Genomic DNA, 12,698 nt, shown 5'->3' with positions numbered 1-12,698 from the left:
CTCTTTTGAAGTCTGATGATATCTGAGCAGCTCAGAGGGTGTGCAGAGTGACACTGGATATGCCAGTGAATGCTGAGTGGGTGTACCCAGGACTGGAAATTTCTGCCACACTAATGCAGGTGCACACACTTGGGATGAGATGTTCCTCATCATCTGAGGCACTTTGCAAAGGGTTACAGTAGGCTTTCCATGGGTGTAAGTCCTGGAAATAAGGTTCAGTTGTTCCCCAGCTTTCCACAAAAGGGAATGTTTGGATTTGAACTGGAATTAGTTTGTGTGGGTTTCCTTTGCCTTCAGTCACACTGAAGGTGCTGCTAAATAATGATGGTGGTTCCTGCTGCTTTAAGAGCTTGGGGTTTTGGAAACTTCCCCAAAACAGCCTTGACAACTTGCTTACCAATTTCCTGGAGTTCAAACCCAGCATTAGTGGGAGGTCAAGCTGAGGCTGAGCAGTCTGTGCCCATATTCAGCTCCTGATCATCTCTGATTCAGAGGTGAATGAATTCATAAAGCATGTACACAAAAGAACGTTGCCAAGCAACTTGGAGGCTGAAACTCTCCCATCAAGCTATGAAGGTAGGGAACAGGCAGCTGAGATTATTTGTTATGTTCACTTCTTTGCCATAGGTAACAGTAATAATACATATAATAAAGAAATATTTAAGAAAGGAATAGCTCATTGATAATTCTGGAAAACAGCAGCTGATCCTGCTAGACTGTGTTTTACCTCTGTATTAAGATGTATCTGCTTTTGGAGCATCTAGCCAAAAACAGGCACAGCAAGGAGACGGCAATCTGGTGTAGGGGGAGATGGGCAGGGAAGAATTATTCTGTCTTAAGGCAACAGAAAGTCTGACTACTGGTGGAAAAGTTTTAGGAGAGGCGAAAAGTATCTGACACAGATTCTGCCTCAGATCAGGCTCATTGTTTTCTGTGATTTCAGTATTTGATGTTTTTTACAAATATACTTTAATATATTCATTGTACATCACACCATATCCCCTCTTCTCTCTGGCTTTGCATAACTCTGCAGCCTTGGGCATGTCAGGAGGACCCAGGACATGAAGCAGCTCTGACATGCATGGAAGAGCTATGTGATGGTTCTCCTGTTTACCCATCATTTACTCACAGAACAGCCCGTAGTGGGAACAGCTAATTAAGTTGGAAGGAAAAGTTTTGCTTTCTTGGTTTTTCTCTGCTATATCCTGGGGTAAACTTGGCCCTTTGATCTGTGTAATGCTCATGGTAGGCGTGCTGTACTTAGACATAAAGCAGAAAAACAAGCCTGTGTCTTAATGGCCCTGGGCTTGTGCAAAGGAAAGAGAAGTTTGCAGAGGCACAGCCAGAAAGTTCCAGCCCAAGACCCAGATCTAGACTGAATTTTTCACATGCTGTGTACATAATTCCCTTTGACTCCTTAAAAAATCCTACCCCTGCATCATTTCAATGCCCTGTCCCTTTACAAATGGCATGGCTCAGACCTCAGCTTGAAATAATTTAGAGCAGCAGCCCAGGTCAGGGCATCTGGAGCTGCTTTTCATTTCCTTTCTGTGCTCCCCTTGATGAGGGACACTGCTGTGTTAATGGGGTTTTGTTCTTTTCTTTCAGGCTTCTCTTTCCCCAGTTGATGTCACGATTAGTGACATCAAAGTCACCTCTTAGTGAACCCTGGTGATGACACGACTAGAGGAGGACCCTTAGAGGCAGGAGATTAAGCAGCAAGTTAGCACTACTGGAAGAACAAAGCTCTCATTTTCATTCATATATACACAATCAAAAATGAGTGAAGAGAAGGAGAGATGGGAATTAGGTGATGCATTAGTAAAATTATCATTCAAAGGTTCTTTGCTCGAAGTTTTGCAAGAGGAATCAGTGGTTCTTTAATCTCCCACCTTGGGTATTGTTGATGCCATGTTATATTCTGGGCATGTTGAAATGTAGCACAGTGTAAGGAGACATGATTTGTTGGATAAGGCTTTATGTGGCACAAAAAGTCTCCTTTGCTTTCCCTTTTTATTATTTACATTCCCAGAGAAAGTTATGTGTCATGTGGGCTTTGCAGAGATAAATGGCCAACCTGAGCTTTCTGGCAGCTTCCTCTGAACCTGGAAAGGAGCTGCCTAGGAGTTGGCCTGAGGATTCTGAAGACTTAAACTCAGTTCTGGTCCTGGGAGGAGATATTTGAGAGAACCTGAGGTTGTGAGTCCTTAACACAGGTTTAGCAGGGAAATTGTACTGTGGAGCTCTGAAAGAGCAGAGAGAGAAGGGCAGCTGGGCATGAGTATAAACCAGTAAGCTGGTCTGGTCAGGACTGTAGTTATGGGGGTGCTGGAAGTCAGGAATGAAGGGAATCAGCTGAACTGAGTGCAGAGATCTCCCCTGGTGCTGCCAGCTGAGTGTGGAGCATGGCTGGCCAGTGCTCTGTCCGCTCCTTTCATGAGCTCTGTTAATAGCAGTCAGCGCAGCAATTCCAAAGTAACTGGATATGCTGTAAACCATAGGTTTGGGCCACTCCTGCTGTTTTCCAGGTGTTTCAAGAGTAGCAAGTTTTATGGCCATGTCATCAGCTCTTTGCTCTATTTGCTGCTTCATTAGTTTTCATGCTGGGAGCACTCTGGGGGAGCAGCATTCGGAGGTGGGATTTGGCTCCTGTGAAGGGAACAGGCAGTTAACAAGCTCTGTGGTTTCCTTGCTTGTACAAACCTCCTTTATGACTCTCCTGTGGGTGGGATGTCAGAGCTGAGGATGTGCTTGGCAGGAGGGGATCTTTCAAAGGAAACTTTCCCTGGAATACAGAGATTTCCTTGGCTGGACCTGCAGGCAGTGGGGCCCTCCTGTTGTCACCCACATGAGAACAGTGTAGGTGATCTCTGGTCTCTTTCCCTTCCCTCATCTTTCCTGGGGTTTAAGATCTGGAGACTCCAGGAGCTTTTACACCACTGAGTCTAAGACAAGCTTGACTTTGATGAGCCTTGAGAGAAACAGCAGAAATCAGATCTCTGCCAGCCCCATGCAATTGCAATTACGAATTATGGCAAATTGTCCTGGGTTTCTGACATGAGAAAGCTGTTGTTTAGAGGTTTTTTTATTTTTCTGATTTTGATTGAGGAATGAACCTCTCATTTAAGAAGCTGAACTCTGTATCAATATCCAGAAGGGGTAAGAGTTGTTAAAGCTGTATTCATCAATTGCAAAAGAGAGCACATTTTATTTTGCTCTGTGCTATTTACAGCTGTTGTCCATTACAAGTCCTCAGGAGCCTCATTCCCAGCTATAACTGCACAGCCCCATAAGTTTAGCTCAGCAATGAGCCCTGCAAAACAGCACTAAATCATGGTGATGGGAGAAAGAAGAAAATGTTTGGAAATGGCAAAATGCAGCTGATGTCTTTGTGAAATCTGGCTTTTGTTTGTTGCTATTATAAGGCATTACTAAAGTAGATAGTAATGTACAATTAACTGGAAAAGAAGAGAAATAGTGTCGTGTAATTTTGGGGGAAAAAATCAGAATGGCTGGTTCTGCAGGAGCTAAAGGAGTCTTTGACAATCCATAAGTGCCTAAGTACATGTTGATGAAAATGTACCAACCCCCCCAGTATGATGAGGTGTATGAATGACAAAAATCTAATATGTGGCTATTGAGAAACAGAGCCCCAGTTGCTTTACTGGACCAGAACATGATTGCTCTGTATGAGCTCTTTGAGCTGGCAGTGCAGTTCACTCTTCTAGTGCTCAAGAGGGAAGTGTGGATGTGGGGTTATTTCCAAATCTGAGTGTGTCCCTGTATGATGTAAATAAATTGTGCTGTGAAGTATATACTGTGCAGAATATACAGGTAAGGAGACAAATTAATGCTTATTCCTTGTTTGAATGTGAAATGAGAAATTTCACATGTATTCCCAGCTCTGGTACAGCCTTTTCTTGGTCAAACAGCTGAACATCCTTTATTACCCTCTGTATTTTTGGGGAAGGTGTTCTACCTCCCTGTTTTACTATGATGGATTAATGATTTGTAACACATTTGGAAAAGAAGGATGGCTTTGGGAGCTAAGGACAGAGGCATGTAAGGTGCTAATTCAGCACTTGTTTACAAGGGCACTCAGCTGATGCCTTTGGTTCTGCATTCTGTCCTGTTGCCTCTCCCAGTCCATGAAGGGAACAGAGCCTGAGCTCTGTCTGTCCTGATGGAGCAGGGCAAACCTGGCATGGCTGTGATGCCCTGAGAGATAAAGCTTTCCACTGAATAAATCTGTCAGCTTGACTTGTGATAGTGAAGGCTCACAAAAGGATCGTTTGAAGACAGATAATTGCTTTCTCCTTTCCTTTTATTTTCTGTGCCTGGCAGGTGTCTCCTTCTGCCTTCTCCTGTTTCCTTGGCCCATCCCTGAAGTGTGCTCAGCACAGATGGGATCTTCAAAGAGTCTGCTGTCAAACTTGGTCTTTTCTAAGCATATGTATGCTGAGAGTTTTTGGAGGCTTGTACCCAGACCAAATGTGTTTAGCGGCTTTTTCACAGGAACAGCAAATAACAGATCTGATAACAAGGAAACTTTTGCTGTTAAGTTGCAAGTCTGTTTTGAAATAGGTTCAGTAGAGATTATCAATGAACTGTTCAGTAAAAATTTAATCTACTCTTTGGGGTTTTTTTTAAAAAAGCAAGCCCCCAAATCCCCTCCCCTACCTCAAATTGCCACAGCTTATGTTTGCCATGCATGAAAGTAGTGCTACAAACAGATGAACTCTTCTAGTTGCAACTTCTGAAAATCAGTCTTTCTAATCTGAGTGAGCATTTATTTTATATAAAACTGGAGAAGTCTTTCCAGCAAAAGCAACAGCTTGCCTTAGCCATGTGCATTGTTATTCCTAGCTTTTGTTGTATTGTTGTGAAATAATGGTTAGGTTTGTGTACTCAACCTCTGCAGCTCTGGTGAACATATTAGTGCATTTTCTTTAATTATATCAATTTAGTCCAATTAATTATGATTTTGACCTTACAACACAAATTATTTCCAGAGATCAGGCAGCTTGCATGTCTTTGGAGCCCCTTATGGGTGGGGAAAATCTGCTTAGATATTTAGAAAGTTCTGAATTGTTAATGGTGAAATACTGAAAGTGGAGCAGGACTTCAGACAATTAAATAACTTCTTGCTGCCTTTTAAACCTTAATGAAATTTGATGGGATCAAATTTCAGTAATTGCTAGAAAGTATGGTAAAGATTTTTGGAGGCAGTAACCTGCACCTGCAGAATGCTTTCTAATGGTACATGTAAATATCTAGAAATTATCACAGAATAAAAAGGGAGATTGGCTCTGTGCTGGTTCTGAGGACCAAATCTGTGATCAGTTTATAAATAACACCTTGAGAAAATATCTGGAATGTACAGAGATGTATTTTCCTTAGAATTCATTTTGGGTTGTTATCTAAATTCAAAATAAAATCCACTTGCAAAGATCTCGTTCCAAGAAAAGCCCTGTTTAGTTTGGGGTGTTTTTGCTTTGCTTTTTGCAGGCAGCCGCCCTTACGTGTTCCTGACAGCCCGTGTTCACCCAGGGGAGAGCAACGCCAGCTGGGTGATGAAGGGCACCCTGGAGTTCCTGGTGAGCAGCGATCCCATTGCTGAGCTCCTCAGGAAGTGTTTCATCTTCAAGATTGTGCCCATGCTCAATCCTGATGGAGTCATCAATGGCAAGTGAGTTGCGATGTGTGATTACCCGGGGGTTTGTCTGTGCACCCAGCAGGTCTCATCTTCAGTGTTTGTGCTGAGAATTCACTTTTTCCCTGTGTTTTATTCATCCTGTTATCAGTCCTGTATGGAAAACGTGAATCTGAGACATGGCCTGGGTGCTGTCCTGCATTTGTCAGGTGCATGTGGCTCTGTACTGTCTGTGGTCAGGAGATCTCTCAGTTCCCTGGAAGGAGTGTAAGTGGTGCTGGAGAAACAGGACCTTTACTGACAAATGGAGGTTTATCCATTCTGCTAAAGCAGCAGGGCAGAATACAGCTGCAAAGCAGATATGCTTGGGAAAAACTGGCTGTAATTAATGCTTTGTATAACCTGGTGGGGGAGGATGAATAAGGATTTCTTAAATTTTCACAGAAATATTTCTGTATAGTGAACCTTCCTCCTTCTCCCACCTTCTTTTCAATCTTCCTTCCCACATGTTTCCTAAGAGATGCTGAATCTGATCTTGGAAAAATATTGATTCCTTTTTGCATTCTTTGCCTTATACCCTCCCTATCCACCCACACTAACTTCCCTCTCCCTGTACATGACTAGAAAAGGTACAACTCTGCTCCTAATATTTTGAGCTGAAATAAATACTGGTGTGTGAAACCTTGAAGAGGGCACTAAGCTAAGGTAGGCTTGTCCTTTCCTGGAAAACAAATCTTCTCTCTCCAGTTTGCAGAGGAATTTGATGGAATTTGTTAACTTTGGGTGTTTGTGGAGTGGCAGTGAGTTAATAATTGTTGGTCCTGCCCAATGCAAGGGCAGGACGTCATGATCACATCCCACCAGTGGCTGCTGTCTTGACCTACTGATGGTGATGGGGTCTTGTAGGGTTTGCAGCAACTGTCCCCCCGGGCTTATTGCTGAGGAGCACACAAATATCAAAGCAGAAAGATGGGCTTAAATAAGCACTGGAACACAGCAAAGTGTAGAGGAATAACTTTTCTTAAGCTACAGTCCCACACCTGCTTTGGGGTTGGTTTGTGATGATTGGGTGTTACAGGAACAGAAAAGCAAATCCTGAGCAACAACTACATTGAGCTGGGTTTAAAATTCAAATGAGTTTGGGGTGAGTGGCTCACCAGGGAGCACCTTGGGCTTTTCTGACAGTCTCTAGCATGTGCAGTCACAGATTTTGGGCTGCTGTGCTCCCCAGGGCCTGGGTCTGCCAGAAGTCTGGGAGCACAGTTCAGAATAGCTGGGTACTGCCCCAGGGTATTTGAGGACTCTGCTGGCACCAAATGCTTTCTAGATCCTCACAGACAGAAGGAACAAGAAAAACAATTGTGGCGTTTCCACTTTATTTTTTTCCTCTCACTACACTTAGTTAAACTTTCCATCAGAGGTAGGACTGGAGGGAATGGCTGACGTTTTCCTCCAGCTGTCAGGAACCAGCACAGCAGAGAAGGGACCTTCAGGAGGGAGAATGTGGCTCTTGGTGACACCGGAATGAAGGGTATGTGTCACACAGGAGATGTGTGTTTTATGTTCCATGGTGCAGGTGAGCTTGAACTGTAGTTAAATCTGGTGATGAAGAAGAGTTTAGTAAACCTTCAATGGATAGGACCAGGAGAACAGGGACTTGGCCACGTCTCCTTTATTGATCATGAGGCCTGGGGAGGGGAATAAAAAATTTCTTTATGCTTTAAATTAAATACATCTGTCTTGTGAATCCTCCTGTGGATTCTCTCTCCTCCCCTATTCTTCTTGTTTCTTTATATGTATGCTTTTTAGTAGCCATGGTTCCTCCTATATTAAATGCAATATTTTTGTGCTGGGGCTCAGGTCTACTGGTAGCATGTAAGAGTGTGTGTGGGTGTGTAAGAGTTGGCATCAACTTCTTCTTCCTTTACCTGATTTTAATGTTTCCTTTTTATTTTAATCTGCTTCCCTTTTCTCACTCTTCCCTCCTGTTGAATCAAGGAGGCTTTTCATTGAAAAGAACTTGATGAATTTTGTAAAATAATGAACCAATGAGTGGAGATGGGAGCTGGGGAGTCTTTTTTAGATGAAGGAAGATTATTGGAAGCCACATCATTTCTTCAAAGGCGTGGGGTAACCATAGTAGCAGCTAGGTAAGGAAATCCTGGTTTTTCTTTTGGAATATAGCCATGGACTATTCTTTATCTGTTTTAAAAACATCTTGTTTTCTCTGGCACCTGCCCTCCCCCAGCACAGGCTGAGTAAGCTCTGCATCTCCAGGGTAAGGCAGGTGAAGTGCTGGGATTTCTGTCTCTCCCTTTATGCTCCCTCCCCTTTAATTTACTCTCTGTTCCTTGTTTACTCAGGGGCTTTGTTCATTACCTCCTCAGGCCTATCAGAGAAAAGCTTCAGTTATTTGATAATTACTGACATAAAGAGAGAGAAATGCCCACTAAAATCCCTCCTAGAACAGCTTTCCTCTGCACGGTCTCAAAAAGAACAAAGGGAAAAAAAGGAGTGTGGTCCCACTTAACCTTAGGAGCCTTCTGTTTGGAAGGACAATCGTAGGAGGGGGGAGAAGCATCACATTTGTCTCTATACCCAAAGACACTATTTGTATAAATAACCTTTTTCTGCCTTGTATTAATGCTTACTCTCCTGAATGGACACATTGTGTTCTCTGGGCAATAAGAGGCAGAAAGGATCAGGGATAGGGGAAAAAAGCTTATGGCTGGTCTGAGGAGTCAGTTTATGATGCAGAACTGCATCCTTAAGGACTCAGTCTCGAGGTGATGTCACACAAAGCTGTACAAGTGCAGACATCCCTCCTTCTCTTTATTGCTTCTCTGTGGTCAGAGGGTTGAAGGAGAAGTTTAGCTCTAAATTGGTGCCATGCACTCTGCAAACACACTCCAAAGGCTCTCCCCAGACTGGTTAATCTATGATGTGTTTGTTTCTCCAAGGACAGAGCAGAGATGTGAGAAGGCTTGGAAAAGAATAGTTTTGAATTAATGGAGCTTCTCTCTAGGAGAGAGTTGCTACAGGAGTTGTGTGCTGCTCTTTGACAGATGCTCTATGAGTCTGTCCCCGTGTTTTCTTCAGAAATTCTGCGTCCAAATTGTCACCAGCTTGCCAAAAGTAGTTGGGAAGGCATATGTGGAAGGCAAAGCATACCTGGAAAAAAGAGCATTTTTAAATTGCTAAACACTCAACCCTCATATATGCTGGCTGTGCTCTGAGATGCACATTGTGAGGTGGCAAGAGCATGTGCACTGGTTCTTTCCTTAAGACCTCAGAGGTGACAAAGATGCAAATTCTGTGACTATCTGTACTGGGATACTTGGTGGCTCTGGGACGTGCATGTGAAGTGTGGGTCAATTTTCCTCGAGTGTAGCAGAAATTTTTACAGCTCTTTGCTGCTTTGGTGCCTCAGGTGCTGCTTCTGTTGCCTTTCACTGAGAGGGCAGTGATGGATTTGAGAGCTTAGGGTACCAAACGTGGCTAGTGCCTGCACGGCGCGAGATAAAATATGAGCTGCAGTATTTCTTAGCTCTCACTTCTGTGAATTGTTCCTTGGTGGAACAACCAGAAATGGTGTCTGGCCCTGCACCACACACTCGTCTGAGTTTCCTCTCTGCTGTGGGAGGTGCCCCAGTTTCATCCAAGGCCCTTATTGTGCTGTGCTGATGTGACAGCCCATCCTTGGCTCTCCTTCTGTGATAAACATCCCCCTGCAGACAGCTGCACCCCAGGACTCTCCCTTCTGACAGCACTTCCAGTGCAGGGTTGTTTATTCCTTCCTTTATCAGCCAGGGCTGCTGGGCCCCCTGAGTTATTAGCTCTATTCACTCATTGTCAGTGTTTCCTCCTTCGTAAATATGCCCCCATATGTCTCTGCTCCCAAGGAATATGCTTTCTTTTCTATTTACTGCTTTTCCCAGGCCCCCACCTCCTCATTGCTCTCTCCACCCAACGGCCCAATAACAGCCAAGGAGATAAATAAGCTCCATAACTCTTCCCAGCTATTATTTTTTGTTGTTGTTGTTCTTGCCCTGCATGGTAATATATATAATAACAAGGAAACAAATCTTATTACTAAAGTAATTACAATAAATAAAAAGCTGAGAGGGGAGATGAAGGAAGGGTCTGTCAGGGGAGTGATTGCAGTAGGATTTTTTAAAATTTAATTTACTTGAGATGTTCTCTGCCACTTTGCTGATACCCTGCTGAGGGGGGCTGTGACTAATTAGCAGCCAGCTGTTGTTTTAACACCCTCACCTAATTTATAGTGTGCCTGAGCCTCTAAAACAGGAGCCTGTGTGTGATATCATTGTTTGTGGGACTCAGCACCAGCCTTGTGTCAGTAGTTGGCTTTATTGCTTGGTGCTTTTGTTTCTCAGGAGCTATATAGCTGAAATTTTGGGTGCTTTGCTGCAATTCCTTTTATCTTCAGCATATCTCGTGTGCTTTCAGGAGTTTGACCCAGTGAGTGAACACAATTTGCTGCTTATAACTGCTTGTCCCAGCGTCCACCCTAATAACTGAGCATCACAACTAAAAAGTGTGGTGTGGACAGGACCTAGGGTTGCTTTAAATTCTGGGCCCTCATTCTCCTGTTGGCAGGTAAATTTTTGTTTAAATTCTGAGGTCTTATTCTCCTGTTGGCAGGTTTCTCATGGAGGTACCATATTGTTCTTGCTAATAGAATGGAGATTGCGATATCATCCGTCTTCTAAATGGTCGTGAAATCTAATTAGTTAATGGCCATATTAAAACCTGGAAGGATCCAAGGCATTGTTCCATGTTTCATCAGTCTCCCAGCTGCCAACTGCCAAAGCATGTGCAGTCTTTGTGGGCTCTGACACGCTGAAGGTGCCCAGTGAGTTGTGTGTGTGTCCCTGTGCTCTTCCCTGTATAATTTATGCTGGCCATGCAAGGTCACCTGGAAATTTTACTACAAAAATCACTGGGTGTGGGCTCAGAGATGTTACAGCCTTGGACTACTAACATTTCAGCTTCTAGCCTTGGGAATTATTTCATTTTGGATAGGTTCTACCTTGCGTTTTCAAGTTAGCACGAATATTAGATGTAAGCAGGTTGTTCCACAGGCTCAGAAAGGAATCCCTTTGTTCTGCATTCGTGTCTGTTTTCCTAACTGATGATGTGAGTTGGTAATCAGATGTGTGCACTCCTTTGAAGACATTTTCAGGAGCCAGGAGACTGGTGTACAAAGCTGGCTTTTAGTAAAGTTAATGAGATGATTGAATTATATTATAATTCTTGTTAGCTTGATTGTGTGTCATTATCCCTTTTGTTTGTTATTATGCTTATTTGAGTCCCATTTGTGGGACATTATTCCCATCACAATTGTGCCCGTGCTGGGCTCTGTAGAGAGATAGGAAAGGAGCAGCTGGTGCCTTGTTAGGGCCTGGTGCATTAGTGCCACAGGCTGTGCAGTGGGGTTGGAGGGAATGAAAAGGATGCTGAGCTCTTGGCTGCCATGCAGCCTGATCAGCATCTCAGCCCTGGCTGCACGAGGCATTTCATGGAGCTCTGAGCTTTGTAGAGGCAGCTCTTCCTCAGGATTACACCCTGGCACAGGGAAATCATCCTGCTGCAATGACTGCCACAACCACCTGATGAGAGTTTGTGGAGGATACCTCAGTATCATCAACGCAGGAACTGGGGAAATGTATTAAAAATCAGGAATTTATACCTTCTCAGAATTTCCAGGCATTTATGCAAACCCTGGCCCAGCTGGCTGCATAAGCAAATTTACACTGAGATGTAATTGCTGCTGAGCTTGGATGGTACCTTGTGGGTGATTGTGGTAGATACCAAACACTGATTCAAAGCTGAATATTTGGGAGTTGAGCTAATACCACAAGTAAAGGGACTCTTTTGGCCACCCATCTCAAGATCTAGTCTGTTTACATGAGTTAAAGCCTGTTGGAAGCTACAGATGCAGAGATGGAGTTGTTATTCATAGGATGGGAAAATAGAAGTCCACAAAATGAAATTGTAAAAACTTCACTTTTATAGATGCAATGAAGAATGTCCAGTACTTTACTGCAATATCCACACTACCTGGAAAGCTGAAATTGCCTGGGAATGAAGGTTATTGTCTCTTGTAATATACCTTCATACATTACCCTGTGTAATAAATCAGGCAGTATTTCTTTCACCATGAAAACTGGACATCCCTGGAGTTCCAAGTGACATTTCTCATTTTATGTTGCTATTTGGCCCTTTTAAGTATTAAAAACCATAATTTTTTGTGAAATATGCACTGAAATTTTTGAAAGCTTATGGACAAAAAAATCAGGAGGTTAGTTTCGCAAGTGTAAAGCTTATTTTCCATGAGTTTGCTTTTTAAAAATTCTATGCTGGGTTAGCTTTGTGTTTTGGCTAATGTTGTTCTTTAACATTTTTATTTATTTATGTATTTCTCTCTCACTTTTTCCCTTCCCTCTCTTTGGAATCGGATATTCAAATGTAGCATTAAAAACTGGTGAAGTACTGTGATGGGAAAGGGGATGTAAAATGACCTTGGGGTGGGGAAACAGACTGGCAAGTGGAAATGGTGTTTGTAGAAAAGCGATGAAGAGCCCTATCTACAAAAATAAGCTTCATTTGAGAGCTTATGTTTTCAAAATTGCTGTGCAAAAATGTACCTACAGAGGTCCAGCTGAAGTTGAATTGTTTACCTGTGCACATGGCTCGTGTGATTGCACATGCAATTGGGTAATTACACGGGCAAAATTTGCTCCAGTGCTTTCAGCAAATTGCCATCCTAATTTCATAAACCCAGCTGAATGTCCCACGGAAGCATCAAGAAAATAAAGACCAGAAAATTGAGTCAATACTGCAATGAGAGTGTGAGAAATCAAAACCTTTTCTGCAGCTAAATGGGCAGCACTGCTGGGAAAGGTGCAGGGAAAGGTGCAGCACAGTTTTAATGCTGCAAAGCAGCTCTGAGTGTTGAAGGGGTAGAAAACTGAAAGGCTCTTGGTGTTGTGCAGCTCAGGTTTGAGCTGAGGGGAGGAAA

At 43.2% G+C, this 12,698-nt stretch overlaps 1 protein-coding gene across 1 annotated transcript in view; it reads left to right on the top strand.

Moving 5' to 3' along the window:
• The window catches only part of AGBL1 (AGBL carboxypeptidase 1), a 246,550-nt gene that overhangs the window by 77,226 nt on the left and 156,626 nt on the right, over window positions 1–12,698 (top strand). The window contains exon 17 of the mRNA XM_058033641.1: window positions 5,509–5,689. Coding sequence (XP_057889624.1) covers window positions 5,509–5,689 — 181 coding nt within the window. The remainder of the gene's footprint in view (window positions 1–5,508; window positions 5,690–12,698) is intronic.

This window comes from Melospiza georgiana, chromosome 13, assembly GCF_028018845.1.
Source record: "Melospiza georgiana isolate bMelGeo1 chromosome 13, bMelGeo1.pri, whole genome shotgun sequence".
Taxonomy (NCBI): domain Eukaryota; kingdom Metazoa; phylum Chordata; class Aves; order Passeriformes; family Passerellidae; genus Melospiza; species Melospiza georgiana.
The sequence above is the reverse complement of the archived record's forward strand: the minus strand, read 5'-3'. Positions and strand labels throughout refer to the sequence as shown.